General features: G+C 47.5%; 1 protein-coding gene across 1 annotated transcript; it reads left to right on the top strand.

Moving 5' to 3' along the window:
- Nucleotides 1-907: 907 nt before the first annotated feature.
- LOC144953582 (uncharacterized) lies at nucleotides 908-26,524 on the top strand. The gene is given in 8 exon segments (XM_078884157.1): nucleotides 908-1,545; nucleotides 1,547-3,218; nucleotides 4,607-4,655; nucleotides 5,170-5,291; nucleotides 21,908-22,463; nucleotides 22,546-23,348; nucleotides 23,350-23,824; nucleotides 26,373-26,524. Coding segments are annotated over 8 exon segments (4,389 nt in total). The 5' UTR covers nucleotides 908-985.

The raw sequence follows: 26,524 nt of genomic DNA, 5'->3' as shown, positions 1-26,524 counted from the left end.
GTTAGATCTGTTCATCCAAGCATTCAAGCAAATCAGCCTGGCTTCACACCTCTAAGTTGTGATTGGACGTTAATTTATGCATTTCTGCAGAATACAAATAGTATTATTTTCAACAGCCGTTGCTATGTTAACTGAATTGTGCTTTTATAAATATTGCTTTTGTCGCCAGGCAGCCGAAATTTTGTGCTTGGTGTTTTGGGTTAATATTTATTTTGAAGATACTAGGGCCTCCAGGCATATTTATAACCATTTGCCCTCTCATTGTGTGCCTTAACAGCCCGTGTGATGGATTGGGGAATATCTTTAATATATGAATAAATATAGACATGTAAGGTATGTGTGACTATGTATATATATTTATTCCTATGTGCCTCGATACTGATGTAGATGGTGTGGATATTTTTTCTGTCTGCAGCTGACGCTTCTTCCGACGCTTCCTCAGCAGAATTGGTCTGATGGAGCAGAGGCACTCGGCGCAGCTCGGTAGAAAAAGGCAACAATGCGACCAGTGTGCATACAGCACAGATCGTGCTGGAAATTTGACACAGCACCAGAAAACTCACACAGGAGAGAAACCCTTCAAGTGTACTGTGTGTGAGAAGGCATTTGCAGTGTCAAGATATCTTAAAAAACACCAGAAACGCACACAGGAGAGAAACCCTTCAAGTGCACTGTGTGTGAGAAGGCATTTACAGTGTCATCAAATCTTAAAACACACCAGAGAACACACACAGGAGATAAACCCTTCAGGTGTAGTGTGTGTGGGAAGGCATTTTCAGATCCATATGTTCTTAAAAAACACCAGAGAACACACACGGGAGAGAAACCCTTCAGGTGTAGTGTGTGTGGGACGGCATTTTCATATTCATCTGTTCTTAAAAAACACCAGAGAACACATACGGGAGAGAAGAAACCCTTCAGTTGTAGTGTGTGTGGGAAGGAATTTTCAGATTCATTCGCCCTTAAAATACACCAGAGAACACACATGGGAGAGAAACCTTTCAAGTGCACTGTCTGTGAGAAGGCATTTGCAGAGTCATCAGTTCTTCAGATCCACCAGAGAACACACACAGGAGAGAAACCCTTCAAGTGCAGTGTGTGTGAGAAGGCATTTGCGCAGTCATCGAATCTTAAAACACACCATAGAACACACACAGGAGAGAAACATTTCAAGTGCACTGTGTGTGAGAAGGCATTTGCACAATCATCAAATCTTCAGAGGCACCAGAAAAAACACACAGGAGATAAACCCTTCAAGTGCACTGTCTGTGAGAAGGCATTTGCATGGTCATCAGGTCTTCAGATCCACCAGAGAGCACACACGGGAGAGAAACATTTTAAGTGCAGTTTGTGTGAGAAGACATTTTCAAGTTCATTTTGTTTTAAAAGGCACCAGATAAGACACACAGGAGAGAAACCCTTCACGTGCACTCTGTGCGGGAAGCCCTTTTCAGATTCATCACATCTTAAAAAACACCAGAGAACGCACACAGGAGAGAAACCTTTCAGGTGCACTCTGTGCGGGAAGCCCTTTGCAGATTCATCACATCTTAAAAAACAGGAGAATGCACACAGGAGAGAAACCCTTCAAGTGCACTGTCTGTGAGAAAGCATTTGCATGGTCATCAGGTCTTCAGATCCACCAGAGAACACACACAGGAGAGAAACCCTTCAAGTGCACTGTCTGTGAGAAGGCATTTGCATGGTCATCAGGTCTTCAGATCCACCAGAGAACACACACGGGAGAGAAACGTTGCAAGTCCAGTTTGCGTGGGAAGGTATTTTCAGGTTCATCTCCTCATGAACTGCACCAGAGAACACACATGGGAGAGAAACCCTTCAGGTGCCTTTTGTGCGATAAAGCATTTGCAAAGTCATCAGATCTTGAAAAACACCAAAGAACACACAAAGGAGAGAAACCCTTCAGGTGCACTTTGTGTGGGAAGCCCTTTGCAGATTCATCACATCTTAAAAAACACCAGAGAACGCACACAGGAGAGAAACCCTTTAAGTGCACTGTGTGTGAGAAGGCATTTGCATGGTCATCAGATCTTCAGATCCACCAGAGAACACACACAGGAGAGAAACCCTTCAAGTGCACTGTCTGTGAGAAGGCATTTGCATGGTCAACAGGTCTTCAGATCTGCCAGAGAACACACACAGGAGAGAAACCCTTCAAGTGCACTGTCTGTGAAAAGGCATTTGCATGGGCATCAGGTTTTCAGATCCACCAGAGAACACACACGGGAGAGATACGTTTCAAGTCCAGTTTGTGTGGGACCGTATTTTCAGGTTCATTTAATCTTAAACGGCACCAGAGAACACACACAGGAGAGAAACCCTTCAAGTGCACTGTGTGCGGAAAGGCGTTCACACGGTCATCATATCTTCAAAGGCACCAGAGAACACACACAGGAGAGAAACCCTTCAAGTGCAGTGTGTGCGGAAAGGCGTTCACACGGTCATCATATCTTCAAAGGCACCAGAGAACACACACAGGAGAGAAACCCTTCAAGTGCAGTGTGTGTGGGAAGGCATTTTCAGATAAATCATTTCTTAAAATACACCAAGGAACACACACAGGAGAGAAACTCTTCAGGTGCACTCTGTGCGGGAAGCACTTTGCAGATTCATCACATCTTAAAAAACACCAGAGAACGCACACAGGAGAGAAACCCTTCAAGTGCACTGTCTGTGAGAAGGCATTTGCATGGTCATCAGGTCTTCAGATCCACCAGAGAACACACACAGGAGAGAAACCCTTCAAGTGCAGTGTGTGTGAGAAGGCATTTGCACAGTCATCAGTTCTTCATCGACACCAGAGAACACACAGGCATCAGAAGATCCCCAAGGAGTGTAGTCTGAAATCGACTTGTGAAAGTCAAAGTGCTCCAATGAGCCCATCCCTCCTGAAAAAAGAACCAGAAGTGAATTCCGGCCTGGACATTATGAAATGTTTAAAGGTGAAATTTGAAGAGGCGACAGTGAAGAGCAAAGAAGTGAAGGTAAAATGTGAAGATGTGATGAAGAGCGAAGAAGTGATGGTAAAATGTGAAGATGAACATTCAACTCCAAAATCAGACCTTCACATCAATGGAGGCAACGTGAAGCAGGAGGAGAATTCTGACTGTGAGGCAGAGCGAGGCAACTCCCAGCAGTTTGTGGAAGTGGAGGTGTGGGTGGACTTCTTAGACAATACAAAGTCAAATGGAGACCCTGTAGATGTGTAAGCTTGAGACAATGAGGTTCCAATAGATTCACCTTTGTCACAGGCCTTTAATGAAAAGAACGTGAAGTTGAACACTCCATTCCTAAGTTCAACCTGCAGAGTAAGAGCGGCCAGTATTGGCGGATCTGTGGGTTGGGTAGATCTCTAACTAGGAGCCAGCGCCAATATGCTCCCAAGCTTTCACTATGTTATAATAATATTAACATGTATATGGTGCTTGCTTATTCGCCTCAACAACTCGGAGTTTCGTATCATATCTCATCACAAACACTCGAAGAGCACGCCTTTTGGCGTCCTCTTGTCTAAAATGGTTTGATTCTAGGCTCGAAAGAAAGCTGTCTCTGGTGTGGACCAATCAATTTCAAAGACAATGCATATATTATCAGTGTTTTTTGTTTGCATTCTGACCCCAAGTATTGTGGTTAATGCAGACCATGATTCATTGTTAAAGGTTTCAGTTTGGTGTTTTAACATCTCAACACCTGATTTGTTGCCATAAAAAAGAGGAAAACATTCTCACTCGAAGAGCAAGTTGTATATATAACCAAGTAATTATGAAAGTATTAGACCTATAGTCATTCAGACGTGATACAATGCGAATGGGTCAAGCACACACGACCAAGATAATATGTATTCCACGGGATCAGAGCCTCACCGACCGCCTTTGGCTTCCAGTAGCTAACAGCACATGGTAGCAGTAAATTATGTATGCAGCGGGGCGCCTCCCCCTAATATATCAAATACCACGCAAGAATTCCAAACAGCGATGTGAGTGCAGTGAACGCTGCTCAAAACGTACTTGGAGTCACTTGCAGAGTCAAAACTGCGGAAAGTGATACGGTTCCAAGCTATAAGAGGTGTAAAATAAAAAATGTTTTGCTTCCAACCCGTGATGAGAGAACGGAATACATGGCGACAGCAAGCACACCCGTGCACAATAGGTCACTACTTCAAAGGCCACAGCACCCCTTTTTGAGAGACTGCAAGTCTCATGCAAAAAAATGTAACACAACCCGTGATGGGAGCGTGGGGTATGCTGCCCAAAACATGAACAGAAACATGGCGGTAATAAAGACATCTGGACAAGAAACAGCCTAAGCGACTTCAAAAGGAAAACAGCTGCCCCTTCATAAGAAGAAAGAGCCTGAGGTGAAAAAATTCAGATATAAGCAAGAATGCAAGAACCGAAATCAGTACTGCTCAAATAATTGCCCAACTGCGACTGTGGAGAAGTCCGAACCATCAAGCACATCACCGTTGAATGCTCCATCCATGCACATCCTGGTGGTATCGCTGAAATCCACACTGCGTCAATCACATAATTGGACTGGATGAGTAACCTCTGCATTAATTTCTTTTCACAATGCCATACTAAAGAATAAGAAGTACTGCGAGTGGCAGGCTCCAGGGATTGCTCTCGGGACTGGCAAGTTGATAGGGAGCTCTGCATCAGCAGAAGCCACGCATCACGGAGAGTTTTTTTGCGTCATTGAGAGAGGCTGCCAGCCAAGGTTGGTGCTCGCAGGATTATAATACAAATGTGGGGAAGAGTGCCGTAGCATTACTATTCCCGGTGGTGAGGTCGCTGTGTACAGCCAACACATGCGATCATAGTGACAATCGTTCCAATTGTGCTCCGATCAAAGTCAACCCTTCGAGGGAAAGCTGGTGCAACCACTATTCGTGAGAGTGCCCCTTTGAATCGCAACCCACAGACGAAGTTTAGTTGAGGATCGGATCAGAGACTGACACGGAACGATATAACTTGATCTGAAGCGTGTCCTCTGTGTATCACGAGTCGTACAGACAACTGGAAGAGGACTCTTGAAAAGTGGGGGGGGGGGTGGGGGGAGACGACAGGCGCTGTCTCTCCAAGTCGTTCCACAGTCTACAAGGATCAAAAGTGTCTGGTGCCAATGGGGGTGACGCGCGTCAACCAGCGGACGAGCTGCAAGCGGTGTCTGGCGACGGGATCATCGCGCACACCTATGGAGACGTAGCCGGACCCATCATCCCTGCCAGCACGGGCACCGCCGACAGCGTGACCAGCGTGCCAACTCGGGCAACCACCCCAGCGGTGGAGAAAGACTGACGAAGCAGCCGAGAACGCCGTGTTCACACACACGCCGACCCAGCGCCCCTGCTGCGGACCTGAGGAATTTTCGGTACAAGGAACGCAGCACTTCGGAAGTCGCTAACTCAACAGTTAGCAAGAAGACAACACACCCACACACATCCGCGCATATTGGTACTAATAAGATTCTTCCAAAAAACATATTTGTGGTGTGTTAACTCTTAGTTGAATGTGAAAAGCATTTCGATTTAAAGCTTTCGTGACTGCAGGGGTTCATCTTCTTGGTTCTTTCGGTAAAGTCACGTAGAAGGGAAGTAATAAAATAATAAAAATTAAACATAATAAAAGACTGCCACTCTACGCCCGACCTTATGGAAGAGGTACGTAGACGACACTTTTGTCATCTGGCCACATGGCCGGCCTGCTCTAGACCAATTTCTCGACCACATCAATTCCATACACCCAGCCATCAGATTCACCATGGAAGTCGAAAATGATGGCAAGCTACCCTTTTTGGATGTCCTAATCAAAAGGAGACCTGATGGTTCAATGAGCCACTCTGTCTATAGGAAAGCCACCCATACGGATGCTTATCTAAAACCGGATTCCCACCACCATCCATCCCAGAAGAATTCCCTCATCAAGACTCTATATCATAGAGCCCAATGCATCTCCGACCATGAACACATTTCCAGTGAACTGAAACACGTACGCCAAGCTCTTAAGGCTAATGGTTACTCCGACTACACAATCCGCAAAGCCATCACTCCAGCCATCAAGAAGGATCCTGTTGAGGAGCCTTTCAAGACCATCACCTTACCCTACATTGCTGGGGTCACAAAAAAGATCTCCAAAATCCTGATTAAACACAAGATCCAGGTCCGATTCAACACAGTACATAAAATCCGTGATCTGGTACCGTCTGTAAAAGATGTGGTTCCAGACATAGAGTACCCTGGTGTCTACAAACTAAGTTGCCTCTGTGGTAGCAGTTACATTGGGGAAACCAAACGACATGTCTCGGACCGCATCCGTGAACATAAAGCTGACCTGAAACACGGTAGGACAAACACCTCAGCCGTGGCAGATCACTGTTACAACTCAGTGGGCTCACATGACATTGACTTCTCCAAGACAGAGGTTCTCTGCAAGCCATCTGGCTATCATGAGAGATTCGTTCATGAGGCGATCCACATATACAAACACAGAGACAATTTTAACCGAGAAGATGGATTCTGGCTTAGCAATCATTGGAAGGACGTAATAAACCATTTCGATACACATTAGGGTGGGTAGAATAATACATAGTGTTATGCTGAAATGTATAAGGTATAGGGTGGTTTATAGCAATACAGTATATAATTTAACGTTGGGTTTATCTATGGCAGTATATAGTACGGTATATGCTCGTGTGATGTAAGAGAATAAAGTTTAGATGGAAGCATATTATATAATTTTTACGACGTAGAATTGTAATGTATTACTTGCTGTTAGTAACTCAGCTTATTGTAGAGTATAGTAAGTATACTGATGGTGCTATGCAGCTTATACTTTAGTTTTTTTTTATGTAGTTTATACTTTAGTTTTCTACGTGGTTGTTTAGTAACTGCAGCTACATATCATTAACATTCCTTTCCTTTGTTAATGCTACTCCCTGCACCCCCCCTTGGTGCTGCTGATCCTGCATAATGCATGGGCATAATATGACTTTGAAACCCCCCCCCGCCCACCTCCTACGCATTTCCCATGAATATGCTAAATTCCTCTTCATATGCACATTCTTTTTGTTAAGGCGCTCTTCCACCTCCAACCCAGTTTATATATAAGCTCCTAGCTTGGTAGTGTCTCATTCTTCACCTGAAGACGGCTGCTTGCGTTGTAGCCGAAACGTCGTGAGAATTATTTCATTTTATTATGTTTTATTTTTATTATTTTATTCCCTTCTACGTGACTTTACCGAAAGAACCAAGAAGGTGAAAAGCATTGTTCTGTCCCTTGAGTTACATGAATACGGTCATTTAGAAGTATTTTAGCCATATGTTATCATTAATTGCATAACTTTATCAATTCATTGATGACACACTAAACATTTATAAGCATCTATGTTACGAACATACACACAGGAATACTATTGTGTTGAGATTTTTCTTTTGATCACAGAATCTTGCCTGCGAATTCATTAATGTCCCATTCGCCAATTTATAAGCATCTGTTAGCCAAACAGGCACACGAGCACTCACTATTGTTTCAGGACGTTTCGTTAATGACATAATCTTACCAATGAATTCATTGATGTCTACTTTTGCCGTTGGGCACATGTTTCTTTAGCACGTTTCATATGAGTATTGTGAATTTTTACGGATTTTTCCTATCGCTGTGTATGGTTGCTCTACTCGGAGGAGTTAGCCGATTGTTCTGTTACTCAATTTTAACAAACGTAACCATTGAGGGTTAATGGTACAGATTAATGAGTAGGACATCTTCAGGAGTACGGTGTTGACAATTCCGATCATAAGTGTGTTCACATATTAAGAGTGTTTTTAGATATTAAAGTTGCTTAACATAGAAGAGTCTGAGTGGCTCCTTCCTAAGTTCATCTTTTCTTTCTTATATATAAAAGTCTTCGCGTGCTCGCGCTTGCGGGGGATTTGGCTCTCGGATGGTGGGCTGAACGTAGAAAAAAATTTGACAGGCGGCATGCCCTAAGCCCCGCGGTGGGAATAGGCTATTTCGTTTTCCAATCCGTAAACTTTAAAGTAGTTTAATTAACACATTTGTGCCGTTTCTATGATTCATTATTTACTTATTGCGCCACATCGACCGTACCAAGTGACGCTAATTGCGTGGGGGGGGGGGGGACCCTGTCAAGTGGTGCGCGTTCACTCGAGCTCACGGGGACATTTTATTTTACGCGTTTAACAAGGAATAGATATACACATCACGCTGCCGATTTCTCTTCACAGTGTGATGTCCTCTTCCCCCCGCCACCCCAATGCGTGCAGTTACTGATATAAAGTCCTTAGATATTAATTTAATGTTATTAAAGCGGTTACATAGTATTATTCTGGCGAGGGCGGGGGGATGGTGGGGGGGGGGGCGAGGGTAGTGGCCCAGCCCGCAGCCTGGCAATATCTCACCTCCTCTGGCTTGCCAATCTGGCGAGGCCGCGGGCTCTGCACGGGACGAGGCGTTACTACGCCAATGTAAAGTACTATTTTATTCAATCTTTCGCTAAGAACTCAGGTTTATTGCTTTCTATTATTAAACAAATACATTTACAAATATTACAATGATAATGTTTGTGTACACATAACAACTCGGCTTCATTCTTTACTATTATTAAACTAATAAGTTGCTTAATTCTCTATTACTATTATAATGTTCGTGTGCAGAATCTACATGCGTGTGCCTAAAGTCGATGTCTGTGTGTGTGAGTCCATTTGTGTTTGTGTGCGTGTAAGTCGATGGGTTTCTACGTGTGTGGGTCCATGTCTGTGTGTAAGTTCATGTGTGTGTCTGTCTTTTTCAAACGGACAACGCCCCGTGTGTGTGTGTACGTACAATTGTTTGTGTGTGTGTGTCAGTCCATTTGTGTGCGTATCTGTCGCTGTGTGTGTTTTAGTCCACGTGTGTGTAAGTCCATACGTGTGTGTTTCACTCGATTGTGTGTGTAAGTCAATGTGTGTGTGTGAGTCGATGTGTGTGCTTGGCTCCATCTGAGTGTGTAAGTCAATGTGCGTTTGTGTGTCTGTGTGTCAGTCGATGTGTGTGTGTGTTAATCCATGTGTGTGTATCTAAAGTAGATGTCTGTGTGTCACAGTCCATATGTCTATGGGTGTGTAGGGAAATGTGTGTGTCAGTCTATGTAAGTGTGTGTAAGTCCATGTGTGTGTGTGTGTGTCTTAGTCGATATGTGTGTGGAAGTACATGTGTGTTTACATCAATGTGTTTGTGAGTCCACGTATGTCTGTGTGTGAGTCGATGTGTGTGAGTCACTGTATGTGTGTACGTCGATATATGTGTTTGTAACTCCATGTGTGTGTATCTAAAGTGCATGTCTATGCGTGTGTGAGTCCATATGTGTGTGTGTGTAAGTCCATGTCTTTGTGTGTGTGAGTCGATATGTCTGTGTGTCAGTCCATGGCCGTCTGTGTTAGTCGCTTTGTGTGCATGGCTCCATGTCATTCAGTGTAAGTCCATTTCTTTGCGTGTCTGTAGGTCCATGTGTGTATGTGAGTGAATGTATGTGCTTTATTGACCTGCTCAAGGCCTATGATACCATCAGTAGGCCTGGCCTCTGGGTTCTTCATGCTTTCGGAGTCCCTCAAATTTTGCTCACGATCCTTAAGGACCTTCATGTTGGTGAGCGGCCCCTCGTCAAACTACGTAGCCGTCAGTCAGAGCCATTCCCTCTACACCTTGGGGTGTGACAGGAATGTCCTCTGGCTCCACATTATTTAACATATCTTTTTACCACGTAGTTCGTGAAGACTTCAATGGCTGTTCCCGAGGAATTACCATATGGTACAGATGCAATGGGAGGTTGATCGATGCCCGGGTGCAGTCAAGGGATGCCTCCCTATTGCTCAACCATGTTATGTATGCCGATGCTCTGGTGATTGCTGCTCACTGCGGCTGAACCTGGAGCATGCCACTAAGAGGTGGGGCCTTACCATTAGCCCCACCAAAACTAAGCACCTGCCTGCGTATTTTGTACCATCGAACAATCCACCCCCACAACTCACAATTGGTGATGCGGCAGTTGTGGAGAGATTGCCGAGATTCCAATACCTGCCCAGTGTGCTCATGACCGGCTCCGGTTTAACAGCAGAGGTCTCACTCCAAATCAGTGGAGCGGCATTATCTTTTCATCAGTTGCGTAATGCTGTGTGGAAGCTACCTGGTCTTTCGCTCCGCATGAAGCTCCAGGTCTTCTCGGCCACGGTAATTCCCTCCCTTCTCTACGCTTGCGAAACATGCACCCCCCTAATGGAACATCTTCGCCAGTTAGAAACATTTAGGCAGGCCTGCTAACGATCCTTTCGTGGATTTAACCATATATGTGTGTGTGTGCGTCTAAGTTGATGTGTTTCTATGTGTGTGGGTCAATGTATGTGTGTAAGTCCATGTGTGTATCTTCCTTTTTCGCCCGAGCAACGCCGGGTACTTACCGCTAGTCAATTTATAACATTTTTGACATGCGTTTTTCTGGATTTTTTGGTTGTTATTCTGTCTCTCACTGTTCAAATAAACCTACCATTAAAATTATAGACTGATCATTTCTTTGACAGTGGGCAAACGTACAAAATCAGCAGGGGATCAAATACTTTTTTCCCTCACTGTATAGCTACTATACTTTTTAGCAGCGTGTACTGGCTGTAGTAGTCGCTATACTAATTCTAAAGCAGTGTGTCCTGTCTGTAGTAGTAAGGTAGAACCCATTGAGGTACCCTCATTTTGTTTGTAGAATGTACCATTCCAGGTGAAGTAAGTGTTGGTAAGGCAGTTCCTTTCCAAAGTTGGTACATCTGGATTCAGTCACTGTTGGACCAAGTCTTCAATGATTGCAATGGTGTCAGGTACAGGTACCTTGGTGAACAGGGAGTCTACTTTGAAACTGACAAGCAAATCATCGGGAGACAGTGAGATGTCTTTGATTAGAGAAACCAAGTGAGCTGAATTAAGTACAGCTGAGGTATTCTTGCCCGTGAAAGCAAGCAGGGTCTCAGACAGAAATCGGGCCAGTTTGTAGGTGGGTGAGTTAATGGTGAAGACGATAGGACGGAGCAGGGTACCTACTTTGTGGATTTTTGTAAGGCCATAAAATCTGGGTGGTCTCGCAGCCGAAGGTTTTAGAGAGAGCTGCGTGGTCGGTTCGATTAGAGAAGTCGAATTAGTGATGATGTTGGTTTTCGTGGCTAGGCAGTTGGTGGGATCTTTATTGATTTTGGTATAGCTGCCATCATTAAGAAGGTCCTGAATTTTGTTGTTGTAAGTGGTTTTATCCAGGATGACAGTGGCATTGCCTTTGTCGGCTGAGAGGATGACAATGCCATCTCTCTTTTTTAATTGAGCGAGTTCAAAACGCTCGTCCTTGCTGATGTTGCTAACGGGTTTCTTAGCGTTTTTGAGGATAGCAGCGATTTCAAATCTTGCAACGTCTGCTGGGATGTGTCCCAAACCTTTGAGGGCTATGTCGACCTGGGCAATGATATGACACACTGGGATGTGTTTAGGGGAGACTTGCGAAATTCAACCCTTTAGCTAGTACCGATTTTAGTCTGTCGGAAATTGGGCTGTTACTCTGATTGATAAAAATCTTGTTAACATCTGACTTTTTAACATGTGGCTTGGGCTTCTTTTTTGACATGAGGTTGAATTTAGCAATCAAGTTAACTTTACGTTTAGTTGACATTGAAGTAGCTGAAGAAACTGTCATGTTATCTACATGGTCCCAATCAGATGTGGACATTTGATCTGTTAATGCAAAGTGTGATTGTAAGAGAGTCTTGTCTAATTTATCAAGTTAAAATCGGAGCAATCTTATTCTCTCTGAGATTAGAGCTAGGCTCGCCCTAAACATAGTCTACATTATAGACTGCCAGTACACTTAACTCCGATTAAGAACCAGGCCTATCTATATTAGTGTTTTTTTTATTATTTTTACTATTTCGATTTTAATTAACTTTTTTTATTAAGATTTTTCTATCTATGTGACTTTACCGAAAGAACCAAGAATATAGTACTTAATAGTGCTGTGATAAGGCCTAGTCCCATGCAGGGGCCCCGGTCTCGTGTATGCGCAGATATGTGCTTTGGCGCTCGCTCAGCATAGTAATATAATAATTAATAGTACTAAATTGTTATATCATGGGACCTCCGCCTTTTGGCGTCCTCTGGTCTATCACTGTTTGAGACTAGGCTCGAAAGAAAGCTGTCTCTGGTGTAGACCAATCAGTTTCAAGGACAATGCATATATTATCAGTGTGGTTTTTTTTTTTTGCATTTTGACTGCAAGTATTGTGGTTAATGCAGACATGAATCCTTGTAAAAAGGTTTCAGTTTTGCTGCCAGAAAAAAAGGGGAACAAACCTACCATACCATTGTTGCCAGATAGAAGGGTAAAAAAACAATTATATTGTTTTATATTCTTAGGTTTTTTCGGTAAAGTCACGTAGGTAAAACATCAAAATTAATGAAAAAAAAAAAAAAAAAAAAATCACGACGTTTCGGAGGCAACACAAGTCTCCGTCATCAGGTGGGACCGTCACAGCCGAATTAGCTGCATCAAGTGAGGCAATGATTCAAGATGTAATCCCTTATAAGCAAGTTGAAGGGGGGAGGAGAGGGGGGGGAGCTCATCAGAATGTGGTAGCCAATGAATGGAACGTATCAGGAGGGAGGGGGTGCGGGACTCAAAGACAGCACGGAGTGCTATCTTTGAGCTGTCTTTGAGCCCCGCCCCCCCTCCCTCCCGATACGTTCCATTCATTGGCTACCACATTCTGATGAGCTCCCCCCCCCTCTCCTCCCCCCTTCAACTTGCTTATAAGGGATTACATCTTGAATCATTGCCTCACTTGATGCAGCTAATTCGGCTTGTGACGGTCCCACCTGATGACGGAGACTTGTGTTGCCTCCGAAACGTCGTGATTTTTGTTTTATTTTATTTTATTTTCATTAATTTTGATGTTTTACCTACGTGACTTTACCGAAAAAACCTAAGAATATGAATCCTTGCAGTCACGAAAGCTTCAAATCTAGAATTAATTATATTTTTACTGGCAAATGAGGTTCCAATGGTGTAAATGCTTCACCCGAGCTCTCATACTCTGATAGTGCATTGTCTTTGAGTTGTGCGCCTTTTGGCGTCATCTGGTCCAACCCATGTGAGACTAGGCTCTAAGGAAAGCTGTCTCGGGTGTGGACCAATCAACTTCAAGGACAGTGCACATTATCAGAGTTTTGTTTTTTGTTTGCATTATGACTGCAGGTATTGTGGTCTATGCAAACATGACTCCTTGTAAAAAGGTGTCAGTTTTGTTGCCAGATAGAAGGGTAAAATAAACAATTATCAAACCTATTATAGTTTGGTACTGGTGTAGTAACGCTTATGACTCGTTCACACCGGAGTTGGAGGCACACTTGTTTATTTAACACCACACGTTGTGACATACACACTGAGGGGGTATCGGCCCCCTCACCCGTCTATCTGAGGACACACCTCTAGGCTAACCCTAGCCTGCCTTTGAGTCCTCCTCTAATGGGCTAGGGGAGGCTATCTTGGCCCGACACTGGTCAGTCGGGCCCGGTACCCAGAGTCCAGACCAGCACTGGCTCTGGCTCTGGTACCACGCCACTGGCTCGAGCCTGCGCGGTCCTGATAAGGACGGCGTGCCAGGGGGAGACCAGGGCTCTATCTAGGACGTCTTCCGTCTCCTCTTCTTAGCTAACACAACACTCCCGAGCCCCTCGATACATTCCCCTTTTATACCCAACCCCTCCCTGAGGGGTGGGGCCCCGGGGGATCATAATGACCGAATCGACCCCCCAGGGTGTCTGGCGCGGACGTCGCAGAGGGCACCTGCTCGTGCACACATGTAGCCCCGCCTACTGTGTTTGTTTACCATAGGCTGCCATGCATAACGGGCTCTCTCTCTAACACCCCTACATCACTCCCCCCCGCATAGCATGCAGCCGTCCCGGCTGCCAACATACAAAAATTTGACAATAAAGGTGCCTTCACCCCCTGACCGCGCGTGTGCCTCACTATTTTTGAACAATAACAGGAACCAGAACAAGAACGCAACAGCAAGATGAGAAAACAACCCGTCGCACCCCCCCCGAATAAATACGAATTCCGTAAAAAAAACAGCCTATATACAATCAGCAGGGAACCCACCACGCACACACAACACACGGTGAAGCCAACATATGTACATCCGAGGAGTGGGGAACACACCACCCACACAACATCCAATGAACACAACAGCTATGTACACATTTTCCGGCCTCACAACAGTTTGCGCATTTTAGCGCGCGTCCTTGCAGCGGGCCCCTCACACGGGGTAACCGCGTGTGGCGGACCATCAGGTGGCAATTGTCCGTCTTGGGGTGAGCATTCATCCGACTCCGCGTGACCCTCGGTATCCGCAGGAGGGGTGATTGGGCGTGAGCCCGTCACTCCTGATGCACCTGAAGGTGGCACAGCCGGCAAGGCATTAGGTGAGAGCGACGGAGACGGACCCAGCGAGTCGGCCGACCCCCCACATGCTTGGCCACGCGCGTGTGAAGTGTGATTGTGTACCGCAGAGAAGGGTTTTAACCTAGAGGGGTGCACGAACCATCGCCGCTTCCCCCACTTGATGCGCACGCACTGCGGTCGTAACACCTCCACCACTTCCACAGGGCCCCGCCACGGCCGCACCAGTTTAGAGGAGGTTGCCAGTGGCACCTGGGGGCAGTGCAGCCATGCCTTGTCCCCCGGCTTCCACTGCAGCATGTGCGCTCGACTCAATCTGAGGCGCTCATTCGCCTTCTGACGGAGGTCAGAGTTTTGCATTGCAGCATCCCGTGCCTCGGTCAATTTGTCCAGATTAAATTTAACGTGGTCAGCCAGATTAGTTTTTCCCTGCGGCACGGGGATCTGCAACTGGGCACGAACAGGCGGGTCTGGTTCTCGGCCGTACATGAGGTAAAAGGGAGAAAACCCCGTAGCTGCATGGGGTGCCATCCGGTACGCCGCCAAGACCCCCTGAATTTGTAGGTCCCAATCCGTTTGCGAGTCCGAAACTTGTTGTGATAACATGGACGTGATGGTGCGATGCAACCGTTCGACCATCCCGTCAGTTTGTGGGTGATATGGGGAGGTCCGAATTTTCTTTGTGCCCAGGAGATCACAGACTTGTCTGAGTAGTTTACCGGAAAAATTTCTGCCCTGGTCGGTCAGCAGCCTCTCCGGAGCACCTTTGTCCAGGACATAACCCTGAACAAAGGCCTCCACGATGGCTGCTGCCGACTGGTTGGCCAGAGGCCAGGCCATAGGCCAGCGTGTAAAATACTCGACACCAGTCAACAAATATCTATTCCCCCTGGGGGTGGCGGGGAATGGTCCCAAAATGTCCAGAGCGACCAGCTCGTTTATCCTGGACACTTTGATCGATTGCAAGGGCGGGTTAGACTCCCGTGCCGGCGGTTTGCGTTGTGCACATCGAGGGCATGATCCCAACAAATCCCCAACATCCCTCGTCATGCCAGGCCAATAAAAATCAAGTTGCAGCAAGGCGAGAGTCTTTTGGGTCCCCAGGTGTAGGAGGCGCTCATGAGCGGCCCATACCACCCTGCCCCGCAACCCAGTAGGGACCACCAGCCGATGTCGACGCGACTTCCCGTCCCAATGCATCAGCAGGCCTTGGCACATTTCCCATGCGTCGGAACCACCTCTTTTTCCCCCCGCCGCACCGCCAACGCGACGTCGCCACCCGAGGAGGGACACATCCTCCATCTGGAGGCGCCCCCAGTCAATGACGGGCAACCCCAACAGGGAATCTTTGCCCTGTTGTTCGATCGAATTAGTAACTACTGTATCGTCGTCGTTGGCGGCCGCCAAGACAGGAACCGATGTGTCCCCTGGAGGTCTGCAACGTCCAGACCCCAGGAGGCATGCACACTCGGAGGTGGTTGGCAAGCGCGACAGAGCGTCCGCGTTGGTGTGGCGAACGCCCTTACGGTATGTGGTTTGGAAATCGTAATCCTGGAGGACCTCCAACCATCGGGACAATTGTCCCGATGGCTGTTGAACCCTCAGGGCGTACTGCAGTGCCGCATGATCTGTGCGGACGGTGAAATGCCGACCGTACAGATATGGGCGATACTGTTGGATGAAATGGACAATTGCCAACAGTTCCCTACGGGTGACACAATATCGTTGCTCCGCTGGAGACAACACCCGACTGCCGTACGCAACCACACGTTCCACGCCGTCAACCACCTGGGAGAGCACGCCCCCAATACCCGTGTTGCTCGCATCGGTGTCGAGCAAGAATGGTTTTGAAAAATCAGGGTAAATCAGGGGAGGAGCGTTTACCAAAGCGTCCCGAAGGGAGCAAAAAGCAGCTTCCTCCTCCTGACCCCAGCAGAACCGAACCCCTTTTGATGTTAAAGCGTGTAGGGGTTTTGCTATAGTCGCAAAATTAGCGACGAAGCGTCTATAATACGACGCAAACCCAATAAAACTCCTAACCTCTCCCACTGAGGTGGGAGTCGGCCAGGAGCTTACACACTGCGTTTTGGCGGGATCGGTAGAAATACCTGAGCGTCCCACGATGTGCCCCAAATAACGCACCGACTCGCGTAACAAATGGCATTTTTGGGGCTTAAATTTCAAATTAGCAGCCCGCATCTTTAGGAAAACCGCCCGCAACCTCTGGAGATGTTCATCAAAAGTTTTGCCAAAGACAATAACGTCATCCAAATAAATCAGGCACGACTCCCATTGCAATCCAGCCAAAACCAATTCCATCAACCGCTGGAAAGTTGCCGGCGCTGAGTGTAAGCCCATCGGCAACCGGTTGAATTGAAACAGGCCGTGCGGAGTACGGAAAGCAGTTTTAGGCTTTGAATCATCGTCCAGAGGAAGCTGCCAGAATCCCGAAAGTAAGTCCAATGTGGAGAAGAATCGCGCTCCCGCCAAGGCGTCAAGCGATTCGTCCATCCGTGGGAGCGGGTATGCGTCGGCAACCGTAATTTTGTTAAGGCGCCGAAAGTCAACGCAAAACCGCAACGAACCGTCCTGCTTCTTAACCAGGACGATCGGCGCTCCCCAAGGGCTGTTGGAGGGAGAAATGATGTCGGCGGCTAGCATGTCATCAACAGCCGATTTGACATGGTCCTTTTCGGCGGGACTCAACCGAAAAGGATTCTGGCGTATTGGCGCGCTGTCACCCGTATCAATATGGTGACGCAGCAGATTAGTGCAGCCCAAATCGTATTTATCCCGACTGAAAACGTCGGAAAATTCCCTTAGTAGTGTCTTAAGACGTTGACGCTCTAAATTTGACAGGTCCGTCGATCCCGCACAAAGCGCCTCGAGCCACCCTTCATCGCTGTCCGAATGTGGTCGCGGTGCAGGGACAGCGCCGACATGACTCGCGACGGGTTCCTCACAGGGCACCGGCGTTGCGTGAGCAAGCACGGTCCCCTGTGGGACCACCACCGTCTGCGAGCCCACATTGAGGACCGCGATGAAGGGTTCTCCTTCCCCTCTCACTATGGTCTGGGCCGGGAGTAAATCAGGTCCACTGACCCCGGCCCTAGACGGTCCCAACAGAACCCCTTGAGCCCCAATGCCCTTAGCGAAGGGCCGCCGAAGTTTCAAGGGAATCAACATTTGCGCCCCCGGAGGAACGCGCACCGTTCTATCTACGAACGCCGGCACCGTCGCGAACGCCGTCCGGCTCGTAGCGGGGGATGGCAGAAACGCCATGCGTCGGCCCGATGGGAGCTCAATGCATCCCTGGTCGATTAATATCCTAATCGGCATTTTGGCCAGGAAGTCCGTCCCCAGCAGGCACGGAACCGCCAGCGAGGAGGAAACAAAAATCGGCCCAGACAATTTAATATCCCCGACACAAATTTGGGCACGAATTTGTCCGATGATGCCAAGTGAACCCCCGTTAGCAGCAAAGAATGGCACGTTAACAGGCATCAAAGGACGGCTTTGGGCAGGGAGAATGTTATAAATCAACTCCGAAATAATGGTCGCCGATGCTCCTGTATCGACCAGGATGCGCACCTCGACCCCATCGATGTGGCCCACAACGGCCGACGACCCTGACGACGCGGCTACAACCCGATGGGCCAACACGGACCACTGGCTGGGTTCAATCTGAGTACCCAGAGCGGTGCGTGTTGGTGCCATGGTACGCGATATTGGCCCCCCCTTCGCTGCGGTGTTTGAGTGTGTGACGGGCGTGTGCGTGGGCCAAGCATGAGGGGTGCCGCGACTCGCCGGATTATGATGGTGGAGCTTGTGACGAGGGCCAGCGTCCCGTTGAGGTGTCGTCCTGCGCTGCCCAGGAGAGCGGCACCCCGAGGCGACGTGGCCCCGGATGCCGCAGTTGTAACAGCGTGGAAGCGCTGGTGACGACGATGGATGTTGTAGACGGCTTGAACCGGCCCGGTCCTCCCGTACTCCCGCTCCATGCTGCCGTTGATGGTCGATGGCGCAAACCTCTTCCGCCGGGAGGGTGGCTGCAGCGACGGCACGCCCGCTCGCCGCCTTGCTGGCCTTCCGTCGTTGAGAGGACAGGTTTGCGTGGAGAAGACGGGCCGCTTGGAGGGAGCACATCTCTGCATCGTCCTGTGCGACAATGACGATGTCTAAGTCGTCCGCCAGCAAAAGTATCTTCTCTGTCACCATGGCGTCGACACCCTCGTCATCCATTCGTGGAAAGGCCTCCTTCGCCAGTGCCAGGAGGCTTGTGCGGTACGCCAGGGGCGACTCCTTCGTCCCTCGCTGGCGATCGTAAAAGAGTTGGCGACAGTCCGATGGTGGACCATATACCGCCGACAGCACCTGCATCGCCTTCCGCAGCGTGGAGCGCCTCTCCTTCGAAGCCGATGTTAGAGTGGCGAGGGCGTCGCTGTCGAGAAGTGCTGGCAGCGCGCGGAGAGCCTCGGCGTCTGTCCACTGTGCCATCTCCTGGTAAACGAGGAAGCGCCGCTGGAAGCCGCCCCAGTCGCCATCCTCGCCCACAAATTCCTTGAGTGGAGGTAGCCGCTGATGTAAGGCAGCGGCTGCAGAGGAAGAACGCACTCCCTCGTCCGCCTCACTCAAGTCAGCGTCGGCACGAACCAGCGATGGCATCGCCGGTCGCACCCGTGGTGACGTTCCGCCCGTTGGTGGTGACGCGGCAGGTACTGTACTCCCGCCGTTGGACGCGATGCTTAGAGCGGCCACGCCCTCAGCAGCAGCTGCGGCGATGGCGGGAGTTTCAAAATGTTGCTCCGTGGAAATGGCGGGAAGGCGCTGTGATCGTCGGCTGCCGTTGCCCCGTGGCGGTCCCGCAGCCCCCAGCTGCGTGATGGTGTCGAGCATGGCGGCTGCGGCGTACAGCAGCTCGGTCAGCTTCGCGTGCGCCTCCCTCAGCCCCTCCATCGACGGCTCCCCTTCCTCCAGCTGCTGTGGCGTGGATGCGCCCAGCCCCGGCTGGTCGATGGCATCTTCAGCCGTCTCGGGCCCTCCGACTGCAGTGGTGTCTTCTGCCTCTGGTACCCCGACTCGAGTCGTCCGGCGTGTATCCATGTTCGTACTTTGTTTCACTTCTGACGCCAGATGTAGTAACGCTTATGACTCGTTCACACCGGAGTTGGAGGCACACTTGTTTATTTAACACCACACGTTGTGACATACACACTGAGGGGGTATCGGCCCCCTCACCCGTCTATCTGAGGACACACCTCTAGGCTAACCCTAGCCTGCCTCTGAGTCCTCCTCTAATGGGCTAGGGGAGGCTATCTTGGCCCGACACTGGTCAGTCGGGCCCGGTACCCAGAGTCCAGACCAGCACTGGCTCTGGCTCTGGTACCACGCCACTGGCTCGAGCCTGCGCGGTCCTGATAAGGACGGCGTGCCAGGGGGAGACCAGGGCTCTATCTAGGACGTCTTCCGTCTCCTCTTCTTAGCTAACACAACACTCCCGAGCCCCTCGATACATTCCCCTTTTATACCCAACCCCTCCCTGAGGGGTGGGGCCCCGGGGGATCATAATGACCGAATCGACCCCCCAGGGTGTCTGGCGCGGACGTCGCAGAGGGCACCTGCTCGTGCACACATGTAGCCCCGCCTACTGTGTTTGTTTACCATAGGCTGCCATGCATAACGGGCTCTCTCTCTAACACCCCTACACTGGTAAAGGAGGTCTAATGATGTAGATGTTTACCCTGAGCCCTCATTACTTTGATAGTGTATTGCCTTTGAGCTGTACGCCTTTTGGCGTCATCTGGTCTCGCACCAATTGAGATGAGGCTCTAAAGAAAGCTGTCTCTGGTGTGGACCAATCAGTTTCACGGACAATGCATATATTATCAGAGTTTTTTTGTTGCATTTTGACTGCAAGTATTGTGGTTAATGCAGACATGACTCATTGTAAAAAGGTTTTGGTTTTGTTTCCAGAAAAAAAGGGGAACAACCCTATTATTATGACAATGCATATACTATCAGAGCATGTTTTTTTTGCATTTTGACCACAAATATACATAGTGTTTATGCAGAAATGATTCCTTGAAAAAGGTTTAAGTTTGGTGTTTTAACATCTTAACACCAGTTTTGTTGCCAGAAAAAAATGGGAAAACCTATTCTTATACTAAATTGTTAATTTAACTTCTTTAAAGTTGACGGATGCAAAATGCGATTAGCGCTGGCTCACCACGGGGCTTATCACATGGTACCCGGGTACTTTTTTTAAACGTCAACTCCACGGTTCGCGAGTCAAATCTGCTACAAGTTTCGTATACAGACAGACGGACAGAAAAACAGACAAATTATAATTGTATAGGTAAGAGATGATGATCCATGTGAAATGTATGTGGATTTAAGAGTTTGTCTTTGTGGGGAGCTGTGGCGCAGTTATTTCACTGCATTATGAATTCAACAATTAGTTTGATTATCGCCGACAGCAAACACAATTGATAAGTGAAAGCTGGACTTATTATGGTCCTCTGCTATGTTGATTGATCTTAAATTAATTACATGGTGAAGTGAGGAAGCATTAATACTGAGAACATCAAGGTGGCCAGGCATGGTTCTGGACACCACCACCTTTTTATAATGCCAGTGTGTGACAGTGTCAAGTTTGTATTTACAGTAAAGTATATTAACTATTGAACACGGAGGTTAAATCAAAACAATAGCTTATTTTTGTTTTCCTCTGGAACTTTTTGTAAGAATGGAATCAGTCAGGAAATTAACACAGCATATATGCTGCTAAAGTTAGATCTGTTCATCCAAGCATTCAAGCAAATCAGCCTGGCTTCACACCTCTAAGTTGTGATTGGACGTTAATTTATGCATTTCTGCAGAATACAAATAGTATTATTTTCAACAGCCGTTGCTATGTTAACTGAATTGTGCTTTTATAAATATTGCTTTTGTCGCCAGGCAGCCGAAATTTTGTGCTTGGTGTTTTGGGTTAATATTTATTTTGAAGATACTAGGGCCTCCAGGCATATTTATAACCATTTGCCCTCTCATTGTGTGCCTTAACAGCCCGTGTGATGGATTGGGGAATATCTTTAATATATGAATAAATATAGACATGTAAGTTATGTGTGACTATGTATATATTTATTTATTCCTCTGTGCCTCGATACTGACGTAGATGGTGTGGATATTTTTTCTGTCTGCAGCTGACGCTTCTTCCGACACTTCCTCAGCAGAATTGGTCTGATGGAGCAGAGGCACTCGGCGCAGCTCGGTAGAAAAAGGCAACAATGCGACCAGTGTGCATACAGCACAGATCGTGCTGGAAATTTGACACAGCACCAGAAAACTCACACAGGAGAGAAACCCTTCAAGTGCACTGTGTGTGAGAAGGCATTTGCAGTGTCAAGATATCTTAAAAAAACACCAGAAAACGCACACAGGAGAGAAACCCTTCAAGTGCACTGTGTGTGAGAAGGCATTTACAGTGTCATCAAATCTTAAAACACACCAGAGAACACACACAGGAGATAAACCCTTCAGGTGTAGTGTGTGTGGGAAGGCATTTTCAGATCCATATGTTCTTAAAAAACACCAGAGAACACACACGGGAGAGAAACCCTTCAGGTGTAGTGTGTGTGGGACGGCATTTTCATATTCATCTGTTCTTAAAAAACACCAGAGAACACATACGGGAGAGAAGAAACCCTTCAGTTGTAGTGTGTGTGGGAAGGAATTTTCAGATTCATTCGCCCATAAAATACACCAGAGAACACACACGGGAGAGAAACCTTTCAAGTGCACTGTCTGTGAGAAGGCATTTGCAGAGTCATCAGTTCTTCAGATCCACCAGAGAACACACACAGGAGAGAAACCCTTCAAGTGCAGTGTGTGTGAGAAGGCATTTGCACAGTCATTGAATCTTAAAACACACCATAGAACACACACAGGAGAGAAACATTTCAAGTGCACTGTGTGTGAGAAGGCATTTGCACAATCAGCAAATCTTCAGAGGCACCAGAAAAAACACAGGAGATAAACCCTTCAAGTGCACTGTCTGTGAGAAGGCATTTGCATGGTCATCAGGTCTTCAGATCCACCAGAGAGCACACACGGGAGAGAAACATTTTAAGTGCAGTTTGTGTGAGAAGACATTTTCAAATTCATTTTGTTTTAAAAGGCACCAGATAAGACACACAGGAGAGAAACCCTTCACGTGCACTCTGTGCGGGAAGCCCTTTTCAGATTCATCACATCTTAAAAAACACCAGAGAACGCACACAGGAGAGAAACCTTTCAGGTGCACTCTGTGCGGGAAGCCCTTTGCAGATTCATCACATCTTAAAAAACACAGGAGAATGCACACAGGAGAGAAACCCTTTAAGTGCACTGTCTGTGAGAAGGCATTTGCATGGTCATCAGATCTTCAGATCCACCAGAGAACACACACAGGAGAGAAACCCTTCAAGTGCACTGTCTGTGAGAAAGCATTTGCATGGTCATCAGGTCTTCAGATCCACCAGAGAACACACACAGGAGAGAAACCCTTCAAGTGCACTGTCTGTGAGAAGGCATTTGCATGGTCATCAGGTCTTCAGATCCACCAGAGAACACACATGGGAGAGAAACGTTGCAAGTCCAGTTTGCGTGGGAAGGTATTTTCAGGTTCATCTCCTCATGAACGGCACCAGAGAACACACATGGGAGAGAAACCCTTCAGGTGCCTTTTGTGCGATAAAGCATTTGCAAAGTCATCAGATCTTGAAAAACACCAAAGAACACACAAAGGAGAGAAACCCTTCAGGTGCACTTTGTGCGGGAAGCCCTTTGCAGATTCATCACATCTTAAAAAAACACCAGAGAACGCACACAGGAGAGAAACCCTTCAAGTGCACTGTCTGTGAGAAGGCATTTGCATGGTCAACAGGTCTTCAGATCCACCAGAGAACACACACAGGAGAGAAACCCTTCAAGTGCACTGTCTGTGAAAAGGCATTTGCATGGGCATCAGGTTTTCAGATCCACCAGAGAACACACACGGGAGAGATACGTTTCAAGTCCAGTTTGTGTGGGACCGTATTTTCAGGTTCATTTAATTTTAAACGGCACCAGAGAACACACACAGGAGAGAAACCCTTCAAGTGCACTGTGTGCGCAAAGGCGTTCACACGGTCATCATATCTTCAAAGGCACAAGAGAACACACACAGGAGAGAAACCCTTCAAGTGCAGTGTTTGTGGGAAGGCATTTTCAGATGAATCATTTCTTAAAATACACCAAGGAACACACACAGGAGAGAAACTCTTCAGGTGCACTCTGTGCGAGAAGCACTTTGCAGATTCATCACATCTTAAAAACACCAGAGAATGCACACAGGAGAGAAACCCTTCAAGTGCACTGTCTGTGAGAAGGCATTTGCATGGTCATCAGGTCTTCAGATCCACCAGAGAACACACACAGGAGAGAAACCCTTCAAGTGCAGTGTGTGTGAGAAGGCATTTGCACAGTCATCAGTTCTTCATCGACACCAGAGAACACACAGGCATCAGAAGATCCCCAAGGAGTGTAGTCTGAAATCGACTTGTGAAAGTCAAAGTGCTGCAATGAGCCCATCCCTCCTGAAAAAAGAACCAGAAGTGAATTCCGGCCTGGACATTATGAAATGTTTAAAGGTGAAATTTGAAGAGGCGACAGTGAAGAGTGAAGAAGTGAAGGTAAAATGTGAAGATTTAATGAAGAGCGAAGAATTGATGGTAAAATGTGAAGATGAACATTCAACTCCAAAAGCAGACCTTCACATCAATGGAGGCAACGTGAAGCAGGAGGAGAATTCTGACTGTGAGGCAGAGCGAGGCAACTCCCAGCAGTTTGTGGAAGTGGAGGTGTGGGTGGACTTCTTAGACAATACAAAGTCAAATGGAGACCCTGTAGATGTGTAAGCTTGAGACAATGAGGTTCCAATAGATTCACCTTTGTCACAGGCCTTTAATGAAAAGAACGTGAAGTTGAACACTCCATTCCTAAGTTCAACCTGCAGAGTAAGAGCGACCAGTATTGGCGGATCTGTGGGTTGGGTAGATTTCTAACTAGGAGCCAGAGCCAATATGCTCCCAAGCTTTCACTATGTTATAATAATATTAACATGTATATGGTGCTTGCTTATTCGCCTCAACAACTCGGAGTTTCGTATCATATCTCATCACAAACACTCGAAGAGCACGCCTTTTGGCGTCCTCTTGTCTAAAATGGTTTGATACTAGGCTCGAAAGAAAGCTGTCTCTGGTGTGGACCAATCAATTTCAAAGACAATGCATATATTATCAGTGTTTTTTGTTTGCATTCTGACCCCAAGTATTGTGGTTAATGCAGACCATGATTCATTCTTAAAGGTTTCAGTTTGGTGTTTTAACATCTCAACACCTGATTTGTTGCCATAAAAAAGAGGAAAACATTCTCACTCGAAGAGCAAGTTGTATATATAACCAAGTAATTATGATAGTATTAGACCTATAGTCATTCAGAGGTGATACAATGCGAATGGGTCAAGCACACACGACCAAGATAATATGTATTCCACGGGATCAGAGCCTCACCGACCGCCTTTGGCTTCCAGTAGCTAACAGCACATGGTAGCAGTAAATTATGTATGCAGCGGGGCGCCTCCCCCTAATATATCAAATACCACGCAAGAATTCCAAACAGCGATGTGAGTGCAGTGAACGCTGCTCAAAACGTACTTGGAGTCACTTGCAGAGTCAAAACTGCGGAAAGTGATACGGTTCCAAGCTATAAGAGGTGTAAAATAAAAAATGTTTTGCTTCCAACCCGTGATGAGAGAACGGAATACATGGCGACAGCAAGCACACCCGTGCACAATAGGTCACTACTTCAAAGGCCACAGCACCCCTTTTTGAGAGACTGCAAGTCTCATGCAAAAAAATGTAACACAACCCGTGATGGGAGCGTGGGGTATGCTGCCCAAAACATGAACAGAAACATGGCGGTAATAAAGACATCTGGACAACAAACAGCCCAAGCGACTTCAAAAGGAAAACAGCTGCCCCTTCATAAGAAGAAAGAGCCTGAGGTGAAAAAATTCAGATATAAGCAAGAACGCAAGAACCGAAATCAGTACTGCTCAAATAATTGCCCAACTGCGACTGTGGAGAAGTCCGAACCATCAAGCACATCACCGTTGAATGCTCCATCCATGCACATCCTGGTGGTATCGCTGAAATCCACACTGCGTCAATCACATAATTGGACTGGATGAGTAACCTCTGCATTCATTTCTTTTCACAATGCCATACTAAATAATAAGAAGTACTGCGAGTGGCAGGCTCCAGGGATTGCTCTCGGGACTGGCAAGTTGATAGGGAGCTCTGCATCAGCAGAAGCCACGCATCACGGAGAGTTGTTTTGCGTCATTAAGAGAGGCTGCCAGCCAAGGTTGGTGCTCGCAGGATTATAATACAAATGTGGGGAAGAGCATTACTATTCCCGGTGGTGAGGTCGCTGTGTACAGCTAACACATGCGATCATAGTGACAATTGTTCCAATTGTGCTCCGATCAAAGTCAACCCCTCGAGGGAAAGCTGGTGCAACCACTATTCGTGAGAGTGCCCCTTTGAATCGCAACCCACAGACGAAGTTTAGTTGAGGATCGGATCAGAGACTGACACGGAACGATATAACTTGATCTGAAGCGTGTCCTCTGTGTAGCACGAGTCGTACAGACAACTGGAAGAGGACTCTTGAAAAGGGGGGGGGGGGGGGGGGAGACGACAGGCGCTGTCTCTCCAAGTCGTTCCACAGTCTACAAGGATCAAAAGTGTCTGGTGCCAATGGGGGTGACGCGCGTCAACCAGCGGACGAGCTGCAAGCGGTGTCTGGCGACGGGATCATCGCGCACATCTATGGAGACGTAGCCGGACCCATCATCCCTGCCAGCACGGGCATCGCCGACAGCGTGACCAGCGTGCCAACTCGGGCAACCACCCCAGCGGTGGAGAAAGACTGA

Source organism: Lampetra fluviatilis, chromosome 78 (genome assembly GCF_964198595.1).
Source record: "Lampetra fluviatilis chromosome 78, kcLamFluv1.1, whole genome shotgun sequence".
Classification (NCBI taxonomy): Eukaryota; Metazoa; Chordata; class Hyperoartia; order Petromyzontiformes; family Petromyzontidae; genus Lampetra; species Lampetra fluviatilis.
The sequence above is the reverse complement of the archived record's forward strand: the minus strand, read 5'-3'. Positions and strand labels throughout refer to the sequence as shown.